This window comes from Botryllus schlosseri, chromosome 8 (assembly GCF_051294905.1).
Source record: "Botryllus schlosseri isolate E-star chromosome 8, Bs_hap1, whole genome shotgun sequence".
Taxonomy (NCBI): Eukaryota; Metazoa; Chordata; class Ascidiacea; order Stolidobranchia; family Styelidae; genus Botryllus; species Botryllus schlosseri.
Genome location: NC_137243.1, coordinates 16,611,526 through 16,631,176, shown reverse-complemented (window position 1 = coordinate 16,631,176; position 19,651 = coordinate 16,611,526). Strand labels below are relative to the sequence as shown.

General features: G+C 41.0%; 2 protein-coding genes across 3 annotated transcripts in view; one reads left to right on the top strand and one right to left on the bottom strand.

The window, feature by feature from the left end:
- Positions 1–19,651, bottom strand: part of LOC145445111 (uncharacterized) — a 170,962-nt gene that overhangs the window by 39,414 nt on the left and 111,897 nt on the right. The gene's annotated exons all lie outside the window — the stretch shown is intronic.
- On the top strand, positions 11,203–17,090 carry LOC145445113 (glutathione peroxidase-like). Of its 2 annotated transcripts, none has more exons than XM_080323253.1 (6): positions 11,203–12,294; positions 13,476–13,576; positions 14,027–14,171; positions 14,766–14,920; positions 15,558–15,642; positions 16,720–17,090. In XM_080323253.1, exons 1-6 carry the CDS (start codon positions 12,214–12,216, stop codon positions 16,768–16,770), a joined length of 618 nt encoding a protein of 205 aa, XP_080179379.1. In that variant the 5' UTR covers positions 11,203–12,213; the 3' UTR covers positions 16,771–17,090. The 2 variants fall into 2 exon arrangements, with proteins under 2 accessions (XP_080179379.1, XP_080179378.1); XM_080323252.1 differs by lacking the exon at positions 11,203–12,294 and adding an exon at positions 12,899–13,061.

The following is a 19,651-nucleotide window of genomic DNA, read 5'->3' as shown; positions in this document are numbered from 1 at the left end:
CGAACGTATTCGAACTATTCCTAATCATGAGTATTGAACACCAGGGCATGGTATGGAAGTATGGTATGGTATGGATCGATATTTTGGTATGGAATATGGAACAATGCAAGTATGGTATGGAAGATTTTAATCTATGGTATGGAACGATATTTCCATACTTCCATACTTCGGTGTTTTATACATTTTATCGTGATCTGTGAAAGCTTCAAGAAGCGTACGTTGTTCGCTGTTCAGTGTTCACGGAATACGATCGCTTTTGTTATTTGTGAACGTGAACTATTGAACGCTGTGTAGGATCAAATACACGCTTGTGCAACGGTTTTACGAGCACTTGGAATGACATGATTTTGTGATGTAATAATGACAACAGTAATGTTGATCCGATATTCTATTGAGTCTAGACACGACGTCTCCGAGCATAGTCTATCATGTGACGCAGTAATTGGTAATGTTGGCTACTCCAACTACCTCATTCCTTGAGCGACGAGAGCTTACAAGCAATCATGACGGAACGTACTTAATGCTCAATGTGATTGATAATTACATTTCTTCTGAAACATTATCCGCACATATATATACTATTTACATACAGAGATATCTTATTGGTCATATCTCATGGTCATTGGTCATGGTCATCAAATTTGATGTTTAGGCAACTAGTGGGGAATCTAGGCAGATTGGGGCCGCGGGCCGCATGATCATGTAAGACGGAAAACTAGTCGCGGGCCGGACAAAATCTCGTTGCGGGCTGTATTTTGCCAGTCCCTTTTGTGGACATTCCTAGATAACAATCTGCTGATTATCTCATTTTGCTCGCGGAAGCTGTCGAGTAGAGGTACACGGCACCTCACCACTGTGAACTAAACCTCACCAAAACAGACTCTGTAAAACTATTACCAGGAGTTAGATTCGCATCATGGCTAGTTGAAGCAATAACGACATCCGAAATATCAATAATATAGGTGCTAGAAAAACCTCACCAAAACAGACTCTGTAAAACTATTACCAGGAGTTAGATTCGCATCATGGCTAGTTGAAGCAATAACGACATCCGAAATATCAATAATATAGGTGCTAGAAAAGGTACTATACTTATGATATTGAAGTATTTGAAAGTATGGAATATGTATCAAGTATGGTATGGAACAATGTTGGTATGGTATGGAAAATTGCAAGTATGGTATGGAGAGAGTAAGGCAAGTATGGAGTATGGAAAATTCTCATTCCATACCATACCATACCATGCCCTGCTGAACACTACTACACAGAACAATGTTTCAAGCGACTGTTAACAACCAAAAGTTTGAGCGACCAACAGCGAATAGGCTACAGGACCTTCAATGAAATGTAATCAAACGATTAGGCTACTCAGAGCTGAGTGAGGATAATGAAATGTAATTGGTAAGGCGTCAGCGATAAGGATGATACTGATAAGATGTGTAAAATTAAAATAAATGCAAAAAGAAAAAACCTCCTGATAAATTGCATTTGATGAACATTAGGGTGCGAAAATTTCTGGCTCCAGTAAATTGGGCCAAGAATGGAGGTAAGATTGGGATAACACCTCAACAAATGCGTGATCAAGTTTGATGAAGCCTTGGTTGGAAACTTGAATTTCTTTTTGCACTTGTTGCAGCAAACCTCGGTACTGGTCAGAGATTTGAACATAAAACTCTGATCGTGGTGTGGGAAATGGTTCGGCACAGGTTTCAGAAGAGTTTATTTGCTGTTCATCCATTTTTGAAATATTAAGATTTCGTTTAGCCCACTGGTTCTCTAACTTTATTATGACAGTGAAATATTTCGTGCCCCCCTTATCATCATATCACACAATGAAACCAGAATGCTAGCAATCCTTACAGATAGTTTGATGGTATGACTGTTGATGAGAATAGAAGCACTCACGCTGACAGAAAAGCTGGCTAAGACACTCAACGCCAACTACGATGCACTCCTCCGCTACGCACTCGGCATCCACCACCCGGAGCACATATCCACCAATGCTCTGCGCAAACTCACAAAAACAGTCCCATGCCGTTTGCTGGCTGCTGAACGACGCTTACGCTTAATCGGTCATCTAGTGCGGCATCAAGACGATCAACCAGCCGCCGCCATCATCAACCACATTCCGACGGAGCCATGGCGCAGAGGTGGCTGGAATAGAACCACATGGCGCTCAACAATAGAGACCGAGCTAGCGCAACGCGGGCTATCGCTCGAAGACGCCCACGACCGCCCACGCTGGAGGCGCTTAATAAGGGCCCAAAACTGATTATCTTGATGTTCATTTGTTTCCTATTTTCTTTTGCCCTTTTATTTAATTGAAAACCGATATATATATATGTTGATGAGAGAATTCTCCAATATGAAATTCGGACTATACACAGAGCAATAATTATAAAATAGAGGTGAATCGCGCCAAGCGCGGAAAAAATTTCAGTTTACCGGAGCTTCACGCCCCCCTTCAGATGCTTTCACGCCACCCAAGGGGGGCACGCCGCCCCCCCCCCCCCGTTTGAGAACCAGTGGTTTAGCCTATAACGTAATTCACAAAGTTTTCTGTTGCTACTGAAGTATGGGAAACAGTTTAGCATGGCTGAATTATCTAGTTGTAAGAACGCGGCACGCATAGAACACCGGTGTAAATAGGTTAATTATTACAGGTGGTGACTGTGTAGTACTAAGGCCTTGCGGCCCCTCGTCGTCATCCTGGTCCGTACCGGATTTTCACTGGCGTGACGAATAAATGATTGATTGATTGATTGATTGATTATTTTATGTTGCGATCAGACATGGGGTAATCGCGATTAGTAATCGTAATCGATTACGACGATTACAGCATTTTCAAGTAATCGTAATCGCAATCGATTACATTCGAAAAAATTCCGAAGTAATCGTAATCGTAATCGACTACTTCCCATATCTAATCGATTTCTTTGGGAAAAAGCGATTACTTTTTATTTGTACAAGGACTATGACATAAACTCAACATTCGTGAACAAGGAAAAGATATTATACCAGGTTAATGATAGCACAAACGTCTGATTTATAAACACCACAGCTCATTATTACGTCAGAAGTATTAGCTTAGCTCATGATTGCGTAAGAAGTATCCATACATTATATGTAAATAGATGTTCGACGTACATTGTAGTGTGATTGTAAGAACACCTGCCGTGCAATATATCAGGTATTCGCAACACTCCAGACGCCACTACCTCGCGGCAGAATAATAATCACCATTCTGCCTAGTTGCAAATGGTAACTTATGTATTGATGTTTGGTTAAAGGTTATGCTTATAGTTAAACGCAATTTGTCTGTTGGTGTTTGGCGAGCAGCAGGCCTATGCAGTACGTACCACGGATGGTGTGAAAGTGAGGTTCACGTTTTGTGTGTGTTGAACCTCAGAAATTTAGAGGTTCACGTTCACAAACGAACCTTGGTAGGTTCTGAGCAGTAAACCTTTTTTCACATATTACAGTTTTCACTTCATTATAACAGCTTTGGTTGAAATTTATTGCATTTCAACTGCTAGCCACTTAATGCATGGCGCTGGCAACATGAAAAAATCAACACTAAACGAGCATGCACCTTGAGAATCTCAAAAACTTTGCTCGAAATAACCAGCATTCCGTTTGTGAACATTTGGTGACCATCTGCTGTGAGCTTGACAAGCATTGACACAACATCAAGACCGAGATGCACTACATGTAGCCAGAGAATTATGCTTATTCGACCAATCAAAGGAATTGATATCGTTGTCCAATGTAAAAAATCTAGCAGGCGTACGTGGTCAATCTTGATTTCATATGTTTATTGTATCATAAAAACAAAATCCGTGGGATTCGGGTGTTGGCTACTGCTGTATAATTTGTTAATGGGGTAATATCGGTAGCAAGTATAGAATCCCGTTTTACACTCTGCTCAATATTAACGTCGCAATACTCAGACGCCGAATACATTGTCGGGCTGGCCTGGACCGTTGAGGCGTAAGCTTATATTCCCTTGCAAGTCCTCGTCGAAATTGTTGGCAAAGCGACGGAAGATATTGATTTTATGGGATTATTTTACCATTTGATTGGCCCAGTTGAAACATTTGCCGACGTTTAAAACGTCAATTTGTACTTTAGTATAGTGGCATTATCTTGTCCGAGTCATCGCTATAGGTATCGTGTACATTAATATAGGCTATAACTTCACTAAAATGTAGGGCTGGAATTAGAAATACAACGTCACGTGACGTCATGAGGAGGTGACGTCTGAAGGGTTCACGTTCGTGTTCACACAGAACCTTTCAAAAAGGTTCACGTTCACACGAATCTGAATCTTTCAGAGGTTCACACCATCCCTAGTACGTACGTACACCGAGCAAAGATTTGAAATTTTGTACTCGCCAACTAAAACATTACAATTTCCACGACGAAGCATTAAAAATCAAAGGCTGCTGATGTATATCATAACCGAACCGTTATTTGCCGTTTCTCGTAACGGCAGCGTGCAATATCTGTATTAAGTAGAAGGCACAATTTTATGGTCACTTTATCTTATTCTCATATGACTCTATACCTTAAACAGGCGCCAATCGTTATTTCGCAATTCTTTACCTGCTGCCATAGCCACCGCTTATATGCCATGATAGCGTGGGCTGTAGATAGAATAAGGACCAAAACAGCAATTCGTCCCGCACTCCGAGCGTTGGTCTTGGGCCCCAATAAGGTGGTCAATTTTCAAGTTGAAGACTGAATTATCGTCAATAATATTAGTAATTGCATTATATTACTATTCATTTTTAAGCCTCTCTCAGCCCCCGATAGTCAGATTTACCTGTGGAGCTGAGGGCACGTAATTCATAATTATAACATATGGTATGTTGTTGTAATTACTTTATTGTATGTTGTTAATTCGTGACCTCCGGTCTGTTATATATAACATCAAAAGATATTGCAGTCACCCAAACGTAGATGACGAAAAGAAAAACTTTCGTGAGACGCACGCACAAATAATTGCCCTGTCTTCATTCCTCTGTGGGTGGCCCGGGTGGCATTTGTATTGTGGGCTCAGATTTTAAGGATAGGATTATTAGTCACGCACACCCAGCGCTGCTATTGACAGTGGACACATGCTCAAAGTTTTGGCCAAACTGCACTTATCTTGTGGTATGTCGTGTCTCGGTAATGACCGGCACCGAAATGCTTATTCCTGTAAATTATGCATACTTTTTTCATGAGGGTGAGAGGTATGCATTTCAAAATCAAACTATCAAGAGACATTTAAATTGCGAAGCCCGAAAAAAATGTTCAAGTTAATCAAATCTCACGAAAATATGTTGGTTTTACCAAATAGTTTTGAGTCCCCTTCGATCGCTCTCACCACCCTATTGGGGAGTTTGGGGTGCGGCAGTTACGGGCCTGGCAAGAATGCAAATCGTTGGATGCGATAAATCGTCCCTTATTAAGTTGGACAATGAGTACATTATGACGTAACAAGCAAATAGCGCATCATTTATTGAGAAAGTTGTTGTTATCTCATTAGGCCTTTTCGACGCAATCCTTATATTGTCTTCAATATATTTTGTAAGATTAGTCCTAAGAAGCAAAATAAATGTAATCGTGAGTAATCGTGATTACTTTTCCAATGTAATCGTAATCGTAATCGACTACTTCCTGATTTTGCTGTAATCGTAATCGTAATCGTAATCGCGTGATTCAGAAGTAATCGTAATCGCAATCGATTACATTCATGAAGTAATCACCCCATGTCTGGTTGCGATTGTCAGGTTTCCATAACAATGTAATTGAAATTGTAATTTAGCAAAATTTTCATCAAATTACAATTACAATTACAATTACACAAAATAGAAATGCTTCAATTACAATTACAATTACATGAAAAAATGTAATAATTACATTCAGCTCAATTACAAATTCCAATTGATCCAACTCTGATAGGTACCATCAGAAATTGTGTTGAAAATGGACGGAGGGTACGAGAAATCTCATTAGAAGCACAATGGGTACGATCGCTACAAAGGTTATGAAACACTATTATTACTATGACACAATAACTATTATATTTAAGTTGTTCTTGATCTGTTCCAATATTTGAAGGGACATCCGGCGCTGATTTAATTGACTTTGGCAATGACATGAACAATAGCCTACTTATCAGGGCTATACCAGACTCCCGGATCACTCCTCAAAAGCTCTGATATCTGATCAATCTTTGGTAAATTCTAGAATATTCTACTTTATAATTGTGTCACGTCAAATGTCCGCTATAGCTGCAATAATATAACGCGATAGCTTTGACGATGCCATGATGCATTTGTCCTCTCGCCGCATGGTGTGGATAACTCATTATTTTGATAAATTATACCCAACACGTAAACAATTTTATTCAAATATTTGAAAATGTGCTTTTTTTCGTGTCAAGTGTGAATATTACAATAGTAAGTCACATTTTCCCGATGTTAGTGGAATGCCAGTGTGCAAGATCCCGTGAAGTATAAGGCCTACTTGGAAATTGGACATTGAATACTCCTGTCATTGATGCTGCGGCCCGCGGCGTCATCGAAAACTAGGAAATTGGCCCGCGAACACTTTTGAGTTTGAGACCTCTGCTCTAACACGTGTTACATACACTTATATACGAGTCTCGAGTCATCACAACAAGAAGTAGTTTTCTTCTGCCAGATATAATAATGGAGGGATATTCATAGGCGAATAATCACAGCGGGACAGCTGCAGTAGGCTAAACGTGCTATAATCAAATAGAAGTAGAAGTAAAGCCGTAAATTTCTACTCAGTTACAAGCAGCAATTTACAATACATGTCAAAACTGCATCAAGTGGACGTTTAAAATGATTAAGCTACCTGAAATTATCAATATCCTTACTAGTTCGCTTCGACCGAATCGCACGATTAGGAGCTCCACTACCCGCGTCCGTATGATCCAATCTAATTATCTACCGTCGCCCTCGTGCGTTAATCATCACGCTGTTGGCCCGTCTTCCCTTCCCCAGTAGCAGAACAGTGAGGCTAGTATTCTTCGTCTGTTAGAGGGATGATGTCGCTTGCGTCTTATATTCTCTGCATTACTTTTCATTCAATGTGCGTGCCTCTTATTTACTTTGCCTAGGCTAAGGTGGATGTCTGATCTTAATGGCTACTCCAAGTTGTTTCGACACCTTCCTATCTTTTCATTGTATCGCAGTCTTGTGATGTTTTGAAACGATGAAAATATTAATAACCTGATTGATTGATTAATTGAAGCGAGCAGCTAACGCCAGTCCACAGCGTCGTCAACACGCTTTTGATCATTGTGTAAGATCGTACTTATGCTTTGATCTATTTTACTTAGAGTTGTGTACGTCTAGCCTACCCTACCGCGTCAAGGTTTTGGTAAATCGACGATTTCAGGACATTATAGGTGTACTACCATCACAGGTGTCCACTAGTACCATGAAGTCAGTTTTTCACGACTAGTACACTACTTTACAGTACATGTACTGTACATGGTACGCGGTAGAAGAGGGAAAATTACTAGCAACAACTCGGCATGAATATGTTTACGATACGTGCCCAAGGGCGTAGCCAGAAAAAATATTTGGGGGGGGGCGAAAAATTCGATGACGTAAATGAACCCCCCCTCCTCCCCCCCCCTTAAAGATAAGGAAAAAATAGGTAAAATCGATGGACTTGGGCACTTATTGGATGATTAACACAACATCTGGGGCGATCGTTATATATATTCCACTCACAGACGGATGTGTTCAAATGATGATTGTGGAAAACCAGGACGACAACACTTTCGCGTGAATCGCGAAATTTTTTCATGGTTAATGAATGAAATTTGTTCATTATATTGGTCTTTGCATATTGCAAATACGTTTTCATTATCAGATTTGCCGGCAGGGCTGATAGAAGTGGTGTCATCAAACATTCAGGGGGCAATTAAATATACATCTTGAGCTATATGTTCATAACACACGGCAAGACTATTTAGAGTTTCTAGAGCAGGGTGGCCAAAGGGCCACATGAGACTTACGAACCATTGCGCGGGCCACTTGAATGTTGATGACCTTTTTTAGTCTTCCGATAGGAGCGTACCGGATAATAGGTAACGTTGAAAACAATACTTATATTAATACGCATCAAAATCAAATGACAATTATGACATGAAGACTTGGTGTGGATCCCCAACCTAGCCACGCGAAATATGGTACATTATATAGTCATATACGACGATCTGCGAAAAATGTGACTGGCCCCTGGCTACGCCAATGCGTCGGAACTCAGAACTGATATTTTAGTCGGCAAAATCCCAAATTTCGCGGTCCGGCTAATCAAATTTTAGTTATTCGGTTTTGGTAATTTATTTTTTGATAATGCTAGTAATTTCGAGAATTAACCCGCGGGCCTCTCTAAATCTTCTCGCGGGCCACGGGTTGGCCGCCCCTGTTCTAGAGGGTGGACGCCGGATGGGACATTTGTCATTTATTGCTGTTACTTCATGACTTGCGTAGAAAGCTGTCACCACTCAAGAGATCGAGTACACGCAAGGTCCAAGCCAGAAAAACAATTTATTTTTATTTTGTTTGGGGGGGGGGGGGATTTATGACTTTAGGGGAGCTCTCCGTGGGAACATCTCGCAGAACCGTACATCCAGCCATAGGCAATTTCATCACTACCCTTTATACATACGATTCTTAGACGCACACACACACATACCCTATGGAAGCTTCCAGTTGCCAACTATAGCTTATTAGGCGGTCGTTGTACGGATGAGCCCAAATCGCTGACATAAAGTGATGAACAATCAATGTGAATTTCGGCCCTAGTCGCGCGGAGCGGAAATTTTTTTGAATCAATGAAAGAATTTGATCAATAATATTGGTACGTCTATATGAGCAAGTGATGTCCATTCTTATTACTTTGTTCGTAACCTCTGGTAGAGATTGACGCTACTTTAAAGATTGAAATCGCTGATACATACCAGACCAAATTAAAAAACTCCTTTGATCAGACTCGTTCAATTTCAAATTAGCAATTTTTAACGGGAGGTGTTGATATTTCCCTGTGCCAGTTGCGTTTATGTTGGAGGGGTCTGATTGCAGGGACAGGATCATTCGGCGCCAGCCATTTATAAGCACCCGAAAATCTATATCGAAGGCTTCGGAATACATGGGTCGGTTTTATGGTGGTCAATCATTTTGGGAGCGCACTTTGCGGAGTAGCATGTAGCATACTTTATATATCTTCGTGTGTCCCGGAACGGAAGTTGCCGGAGCTAACAGTCCCCAACCCCCATACTGAACTGACACTCCTACAGACTCAATCAACCCAACGACCTCGGGCTAGTCTAGTGTATCTACTGGTACTGTTGTATTCTCATAATTGAGAATGAAGCTAAATTCAATAATGGGTATTTGCGGAATATATTTTTTCCGTGATACCGATAACAAAATCAACGGACACTAAATCGAGCGAAGCGCGAAGAAAAATTTTAGGTTGCATACATATGCCCAAAAATACTCTAATATCTATTGATTTTACGAAAATTTTCAAAAAATTTGGGGGGGGGGGGCGACCGCCCCTTTCGCCCCCCCTCTGGCTACGCCAGTGTAACGTGCCCCGTCCGTTGAATGTATTATAAATGACTAACCACTGTGACCAGTGGAACGGGCATATTCGAAACTGGAAACCTAGCCCGAGCATAGTCAGTGATCCGCATCGAACAAGGTACATGAGGAGCACTGTGCTATAGTGTTGATTGGTGGTCGCGAGAAACGCATGTTAATGTTTTGCAATTGCATTGTTTGCAGTCCGTGCACTACGATGCAGTACGTGCAGTGCATGTATTGAAAGAATTGTTGGAAATTCTAGAAGCTCTAATTCTGTTTTATTCTGAATGATTTTGAAGAACGAATAACCAGGAATTCCAGTGCAGAGTGCACCAGAGTGCCACACCCATTGCTTGAATGTTGTTTGAATTGTAATTGAAGTAATTGAGTACGGTACATTTCCGGTTTTATAAGCGCTCGTGGCTTTAATAATTTCTGTAATGGTAGATTAGCTGCTATCCTTCCCCCCCCCCCCGGATATGAGTATTGCACCAGTGTGAGTGAGTGCAGTAGGGGTAACCCTAAAAGGAGGGAACGCGGAAACTGCGGAAAACGCGGAACTCGCGGAAACGGCCCCTAAAACGCGGAAACTGCGGAAAAAGCGGGAAACCTGGATTCCTAAAGCGCTGAAACAAGAGGAAAACGCGGAACGCGGAACAGTCGGTCATTGACCTTTATAGATCACACAGTAGGCACTAAAACGAGGAAACAGCGGAAAAGGTGGAACGCGGGACAGTCGATCATTGACATTTGTAGATCTCATAGAGAACTCTGAAGTCTAAAACGACGAAACTGCGGGACACCAATTTTAGATTAGGGTTAGGGGAGGTGGGATATTAGGGTTAGGGGAGGTGGGATATTAGGGTTGGAGAGAGGGGGATGTTAGGGTTGGGGAGAGGGGTGATATTAGGGTTGGAGAAGAGGGTTAGGGACATGATATCCAACCCTAACATCCCCCTCTTCCTCAACCATAATATCACCCTCTCCCTCAACCCTAATATCCCACCTCCCCTAATCCTAAGCTAACCCTAATATCCCACCTCCCCTAACCCTAATATTCCACCTCCCCTAACCTTAATATCCCACCTCCCTCAACCCTAATATCCCATCTCCCCTAACCCTAATCCTAACCTAACCCTAATCCTAAGCTAACCCTAACCCTGATACCCCACCTCCCCTAACCCTATTCCTAACCTAATCCTAAGCTAACCCTAACCCCTAACCCTAATATCCCACCTCCCCTAACCCTAATCTAAAATTGGTGTCCCGCAGTTTCGTCGTTTTAGACTTTAGAGTTCCTCTGTGAGATCTACAAATGTCAATGATCGACTGTCCCGCGTTCCGCCTTTTCCGCTGTTTCCTCGTTTTAGTGCCTACTTTGTGATCTATAGAGGTCAATGACCGACTGTTCCGCGTTCCGCGTTTTCCTCTGTTTCAGCGCTTTAGGAATCGAGGTTTCCCGCATTTTCCGCAGTTTCCGCGTTTTAGGGGCCATTTCCGCGAGTTCCGCGTTTTCCGCAGTTTCCGCGTTCCCTCCTTTTAGGGTTACCCGTGCAGTAGTGCACGCCTGATATTGAATGCAATGAGCTCAAGAGTCTGTACGACAGTGCTGATGATGCTAATATTGTCAGTTGTCACCACCCTTCAGTTCATGTTGCTTTAGTGTTATGAGACTGGGTTGACTTGTATGAATCTGGCATGGCAATTGGCTAGAGGGGAATTGGTGGCAATGTCCCGCAGAACTTTCTGTTTAATTACTTAATTATTCTATGCAGAAAAGCTCATGACTCGGGATTCATTTCGAAAAATGAACCGAGACTCAATAGGGGGCAATTTATATTGCATTACCCAAGCCCTTTTGGTGGCATCTTGTACCAGTTTACATAAAGGGAAGTACAAACTGACCCTGATGTAATGTAACAAATCGGACTTACTCTGAGATTGTAGAATTACTTAGTGAATATGTCCTCTTCTGCAATGTTTTCGTGTTATATATTTAGATTGCTACCCCCAGATTTCATATGTTGAGCTTGAAGTAGACCCCTACTGGCAGGTGCACGTCATACGAATGTTTGGTTGGTTATATTGAACCGCATTAGAAAAAAATGTTACCCGTACTCTTGTATTCTCAACATCTTCGCAAGAAATTTGATCTACGGATTCATTTGCCACAAGGGCAAGAGTACGCTGGTTTTTTGGTGCCGTAACTTGTGAATATGAAAGCGGTTGTTAGGTTGTAATTTCTTGATAACTGCCCCAAAGGAGTCGTATCTAACCGATAATTTAACATTATTTGACCTGCTTAACTCGTGGTGCTGACTTTTAATTCCATTACATGATATACATCTATGCACCTTGATCGTGCAGATTAAAATGAGCACTTCTCTCATTCAGTAACAGTATTAATCTTTGGATATGAAACTGTCATGTATTGAATCTATTCATCCATGAGCCGCAGTGGTGAAGAAGCCTGTGTTGTGTTTGAACTTTGAACGATATGTTTTGTTCCTGTTTCTTGCTATATGTTGCACTCATCTAGATGTCAACGAATCTATAAATTATGAAGGAGCTGTAATAAGTTGAATTGCCTATGTTTTTCATGAAATACAAAGCAGTTGTTGTTCTCGCTAGTTTAGTTGCGTTGGCATATTTGATCCAAGATCATATTATGGTGAGTCAATTTCATAATATTTGTTACTGTGGATTGTGCATATTGGTGCTGAACTTGATTATCTAGGCTACAACTCAACAATTTATTCCGGCTATATAGGCTACTGGCCATTTTTTTCTTCGGTTTGAACGATCCGTAAAAAGGTGGTGTGAAGTCAATACTAACATGAATCGATGTAATGAATGGTAACAGATCTTGTGTTTGCTGACTGGTGTAACGAACGATTATCAATACATATATGATGCTAGAATTTTTTGTCGAACCGGATTAACGTCGCAGCATTTAGGGCCTAATATTGCTGGTCATGTAGTTGTAGTTGTTAGCGACTTAATCGTTCAAGTATGTGGATATGTTGCACATTGATTTACCTAGTGTCTTTCGTCTCGATACAACCTATGATATTTAAGATACTCGATACTCAATACTGTAAGTATGGAAAATGATTTCAAACAAATTCCTCCAACGTACATAATTACTTGCCGTGAACATGATTTACCCGAGCTTCTATGGCGGTTATTGTAAAATTTCGCATATGGATGTACCATATCGACAAAAATTGTGATTAAATTTATGACTGGTAGGCAATAAGTGTCTATAAAAGATGCTTGATACTGAAAGGTATGTTTCCAGTTGATTATAAATAATTACGTCACCATACTGTAATTGAAATGTTGGGAATTAGAGCCTTGTGTAGATTTGTTGAGTATGGAAAAAGCCCTATTCTTGCTCATGTATCGCCTTCCTCGGTTCGCCACTATCAGTCATCGGTAAGTTGTTCTTGTGTCAGGGAATTCCCATCCTGTTTCTTATCTGCATTGTGCTGGATGTGTCCTGTAGTTTTGCGTACATCTGTCTCTTGTAGGCATACCAGTTTCGCATGTGTCAAAGGTGACAACTGGCTGAAATCAAAAATTTAATCGGATAAACAAGTTTGAATTACAGAACCAATTAATTTTATTTTGATTGAAATACCAACTAGGCTTTTACTCCATGTGGTACGGTATGCCTCTTGTGCAGGTGTAGTTTCAATTGCTTGTTTTGACATGTGATACTTCGCATGGAGTTAAGTTGACCTATGAATGTGCACTGTTGAGTAGACGATTTGCGGCATAGCATCAATCAATTTCACGCGCCTTTGTAGTGAAGTTTGCTAGTGTTCCTATATGTGTATTGGTTCACAGGCTTCTTCTGGCTCTAATGACAGTTGGAAAACGGCTAAAACCATTTATGAGTTCACTGTTGACGACATAGATGGCAATTCTGTTTCTCTGGACAAGTACAGGTAATTTATTGGAATGATGCATGCCATGATTTGCATTCATTCAACTTCCAATGATGAATTAATTGTTCACGCCTTGGTGTGAGAAGGGCTCGTATTGTGGTTGCTATAACATAGTAGGGCTCTATTATCACAGAAATCCTTATTTTGCTGCAGTCGCAAATTTGAATTTTTCAGGATGATAGGGTTCTTGCCTACTTCATTTCAGGTAGAACGGACGACGGTCCATCTCTATATCACCTGGTCCCTGTCGATCCGGGCTATGGAAATGCAGTAGAATCATTTTCGGCTATAGCTACATGTATTAAGAACAATTTCTGTACGATTTTAGATCCTATGCCAGTGTGCCATCAATGCTTTAAACACCGTATGTCCGTATCTATGATCTTTGACCCATAGGCTGCTGAAATTACTTTTCAAACACTTTACCTGGAACTGACGCATTCCATACAGGGGCCGAGTTTGTATGGTAGTAAACGTCGCGTCGCAATGAGGCATGACGAAATCCAACTATCAACAGATGGAACAACTTCATGAAAAGTACTCAGCAAAAGGACTCAGCATTTTGGCTTTCCCGTGTAACCAATTTAATAGCCAAGTGGGTGTTAAACTACAGTTACAGCGTGCTTACCTGTTTTTAGAATGTGTCGTTTGCTATCAGCAACTCCACTAGTATAGATAACCAAGTTGAACTTCTTGTTACAATCTTGTGACGGTTTGATATTAAAATAATCGAATCAATGGAAAATATACATGCTTATCAAATTTCTTATAGCTTAGTTTTAGCCGTTGGTTAATTATCTGTGGTACCGGTATCTTTCAATCATTAACGTTCAAATCGTGATTTAGCCATGCTACTATGACGTTGCTCATTTGCAGCATGATCGAGCCGAAAGAATTTCATATCGTTTATCAACGTGTGAAACTATGTTTACGTAAATAAATGAATAGGTATTCCCATACCGTGTGCAGACCCTGATTTGAATCATATCACGCCCAAGATTATACAACTGGATGTATTTTGTTACACCGGTTGTGTGATCACTGTACGTGACCTGTGAAACCTAACGTTATCGAGTGAACCAAGGCGTGTTGTATAATGGAATGTGGTAGTCTGTCTAAGCGTAGATGCAAATGTTACCTGATGTCCCCCAAAGGAATCAAGTCTTTATAAAAGTGCGATGTTTTACAGGAACCAGGAACTAATGAAAATATCAAGGAATTCGCGCAAAAAACGTATAACGCCAAATATGACCTCTTTTCCAAAATTAAAGTCAACGGCGACAGCGCTTTATCGTTGTTCAAATGGATGAAGAGCCAGAAATATGGAAAAGGGACGCTGACGAAGTAAGTAGCACTCTGTTACCTGCGTTTCGCTTGGGCCGCTGGAACAGCTGTCACCATCTGCATAGCGCTTTTAGGCGTTGTTGTGTAAGATATGTTTTGGTTGCGATATTTAAGCGTAAGCAGTTGTGGGACTGTGTGTTTAAAATCTTGGACCCTCCATCAATCTCGTCGTTGTGCAATCATCGCAATGTGCTGGTGACGCACACGGCCACTAGTAATGAAATGATTAACTTGTACTTTTCCGCTATGTGTTGGTGTCAATCGATTCGCCGCAATTTCAAAGTTGCGATGTTGTGGAGTTCAGGAAGGCCGGCTGTCTCGTTGACTTACATAATGCCCAATTCCACGCCGGTATGTAAGCGTGTATCTTTAAAGTGACTACGAGCACAGCGTTTGAATCTCCCCTACTGTTTCGATTGCAAATAATGCTGACTTGCTCGTTATCGCATGATCAGTGAGCCGGCCCTGGTTGTTGAAGCTTAAAGATTACTGGTGCGATGAGACGGATTGTCGCTTCCCATCTTATTCTGTGACAACTAGGGCATTAGGAATAGTTCACGACTAGAGTTTAAACTACAGTTATGCATGTTACCGGTTGCGTACCGGTACTATATTGACAATATACTTCGCGTTTCAGTTCTATCAAGTGGAACTTCTCCAAGTTTTTGATCGACCGCAAAGGAGAAGTCGCCGCCCGATATGCGCCCAACGTCGGTCCAATGGTGAGGGCTTATTAACTTGACCATTCTCTTAAGTCTTGTTTTAATGTAGTTCGTTTTCCAAACATAAAACTGTTTGGGAATGATTTGGCAACTGCAAATGCATCTGTCTCTCGCTACCATGATGACATCACAGGTGTGAGGCTGAATTCGCGTGTGCCGATTGACTTGTGGAATTGTCATTTCCATTTGCAGTGTCAAGTGTTACCCGGTGGGAAGCTTATAGTAGCCGTCATATTCGGCAGTACAGCAACTTCCAGTCATCGCTTGTTTTTAACGACGGTCTTTAATCATGTGACGTGACGAAAAATCCCGTGGTGTAGGTGTAGGCGCAACCTATTATATCGTTCTCAAGCGCCGATGCCAGTCCGCGTCAGCTTTCTTGCTAGTCGGCCAGCCAGATATATCGCAATTTATATCTCAATTGCAAAATACGTTGGACGCTCGTCCATTAATTCAAGTTTTGTGTTGATGTAGAACGTTGCATCGTGTTGTAATAGAGAGCATAGTCGTACGCTCGTCACAATGCTACATTGTTGTACCAAGCTGTTTCCAAGTACCCTACAACTCTAAAGACCAGCCATATGTGAAATATCGTAATTATAAAACAGAATCCGTCAAATTTCGACAGCACCACTTCGTCCACTTGTGACACTCGTCAGTATACTTGAGGCTGGCGAACATCAAAATGAACTTGAGTCCCATTACCGCAGAGCTTTGCCTTGCACAAACTCCAATACAACCACTGCTACAAGTATAATATCAAAATGGTAGCGGAATATTCCTCTATTAAAATGGACAGCGCCTTCGGAAGCTTCTATAGTCCCACGTATAACATTTGTAATATCAAAAGCGCAGCAGCAAATGTATCGTGAAATTTGAAGTTTTTAATATTTGCTGATGAGTTTGATCGCCCCGGTTGGATCCATTTGTCGTCATTACATTACATTTTGTTTCTAATTTTATGTATGAAGGTTCACCCGTCCGCGAAATTTATAGGCCGCAAGCTAAAAGGCTTACAGAGCCACTGTTGTAGCTTGTACGTGAGAAATTGTCTGACGCTGCCGTATTTGTTTTCAGAGCAAAGAGATCACGGGGAAGATTGAAAAACTCCTCGAACAGGAGGCGTAGTTCCACTCCTTTTCTCCTTTTCTGTAATCAATCGCGAATCACTGTCACCGTACCAGACGTGACGGGGCATCAAACGGACCTCGCGAATTTATGAAGGTCTGCTTTTAAAGCTTCAAGTTGAAGCAGGCTGGATGCGGTGTTTCGCAGGCGTCGCCGGCAGATCGGTTTCTGAGTACTTTTCCGACTGGCGGCGGTGTCTGCGTGCATTTTGCGTGGGGTTCGACTTGGCGTTGCGTCGCGTTTCTTTCGGAGCTAATCTCATGACAATTATGTTGTTTACAGTAATTCTTTTTTGCCAATAAATTCGATTATACTGTGTACTTTGTCGAGTTGGTGGTTCATGTTGGCTTAGTAGTGGTTTTCAATGTTTTACGACCTTGCGGCATCCTATCAGAGTGATAATCAGTTAGCGGCACCCCAGCACTGAATACTATGGTCTTGTCATTTTAACGAAGTTTATAGATAACGTCGAATGAGTTATAAAGTGTATCACAGCAATTTTCATCTTGTATTATATTTTCGAGCAACAATTTTGCAAATTGTGAACTTATCATATATTCATTGCTTTCGCAAGAAAAGCTATTACAAAACCCTTTCGCGTCATGGAGAGAAAGTAGCTGTGATGCGCGAAACTTGGTTCACATAAGATGTACCTAATATGAATGATGCGATAAAGGCCAGAATATGTTTGTTCACAAGTCTTTATGAATGATCAATATTGGACATTCATAATATCTAGAGCAGAGGTCTCAAACACGCGGCCCGCCATAGCATTTTGTGCGGCCCGCGACGACATTTTAGATTTTTATTAATTTGACAATATATGAGTGTTACATAGATCTTTTCTTGTTATAAAGGGAATATTCCCTCTTAAATTGCCCCGAAAGCCTGAAACTATTCATCAAACATCAGTATCACATCAATTGCAAACGTTGCCGCTGTAGAAGATTCACTATTTCGCCACATTTCCAATTCATGATGACAAAACCTGACCCTTGGACGATTCGTGACTGAAATTTGTGAGTTGGACTTGGACGTGACTTTTTTAGAATTACTCAGACTCGGCCTAACTCGATGGCAAAATGAAAATGACTCGAGTGGACTCGGAATACCGTGAATTTGTTATAACCATGGACGCAACAAACTAGTCGGGTACAAGGGTGATACTAATAGATCAGAAGGTCGCAGCTTGGTATTTCGCTAACTAAGCAAGTAGTTTTGGCAACCATTGGCAATCTGTTAGTTACATCTTTGGTCGCTAAACCATGTTAATAGGGTCACTTAAAGGTACCGATAATACCGTAGTGGTACGCTCCAACGATGTAACAACAGTGGGCCGTTCGGCGTTCCGACATTTCAATCACTATAGGACACATTCATCAATAGATTTATATTATATTTATATTTTTTTCTGCTCCTTGAAGATATTAATAGCCTACTTATCAGAAGTATATCCGAATCCTGGATTGGAATTACAATGCTCAACCTAAAAATGTTTTGATATCTGATCAGTCTATGTTATCAATCTGTTAAATTAAAAATATTCTTAGTAGCTGCAAAATTATAACCCGATAGCTTTTATGATGGCATACGTTTGTCCGTCCCTATGGTGTCTACTCATCATTAGGGCTGGGCAAAATCGAGTACCTGAGTGATTCGATTCTGAATCACGTATTATGCTTCGAGTCGAGTCGAGTATTCGAGTATCACTCATTATGACGTCACAACAACATGGACTATGTTAAAGTTCAAATATGTACCTTTTATGTCCCCACAAAGAATATAATGCCCGATATCCATCACATTAAAGATAGTTTGGTATTTTTTCAACCATAAAGATTTCATTGCACTTCTTGACAATGTTGTGGGATGATCATGACTTCGGAAATGTGCTATTTCCAGTAACGTTCGTAGCTTTGCGATATGTCTCGTATGCTGCGACACGGCCAATTAAGGTTTCAGGCTTCCTCAGTGGAAAATATTGTCAAAACTATAATTCTCGTTAGTAAATTAACTTTCAGTTGCGAGGAGCGTATAATTTCAGTACTCGAAAATATCTTGTTTTACTACTCGACTCGAATCATCCAAATTAATACTCGATTCAGATTCGAGTACTCGAATCATTATGCCCAGCCCTACTTATCATTAATATATATTATGTTTAATCGTTGAGTGGAGTACAACAACAATTCTATTCAAATAGTTATGGATGTGATGATTCTTTTCGTGTCAGGCCTAAATTGATACAAGAGTAAATCACATTTTGACGATGTGTGTTTACTGTCAGTCCTGCTGGATCGGGTCATTTTCAATAGGACAATTCATTCCCGCCAAATAATGCCTACTTGGAAAGACATAGAATACCCCTATAAATGATGCGGCCCGCGGCGTCGTCAAAACTGGAAAACTGGCCCGCAAGCGCATATGAGTTTGAGACCTCTGATCTAGAGCAATGACGTGCGGTCGGCGGAGGAAAGTGAGGCAGTGCCCCGCCTGTCGTCATGATGAGTTGAAGAAAATTGTGAAAACCTTCGATGATTGTTGATATTTTCCGTCGGTGTTCACGAATAACTAAATTTGAACATTTTTTTACCCAAAATCGCCAATTTTCATATTTCCTGTTCAAAAATACAGCACAAAAGGATAGGTGAGGCACCGACAAGTCGTGCCTCACCTGGGATAATGCAATTCATCATAAACAGCTCAGAAAACTGGTAGAAGTCAAATGCTATATAGTTGCAGTGATTACGAAAATCCGAATATCAACAGTGTCAGAGTATCAGAACTCGTCAAGGAATGTGAAATTCTACTTTATTACGTACAATAACAGCACAGAGAAACAATAGCCAGGTGAGGCACTGACGAATGTGCCTCACTCAGT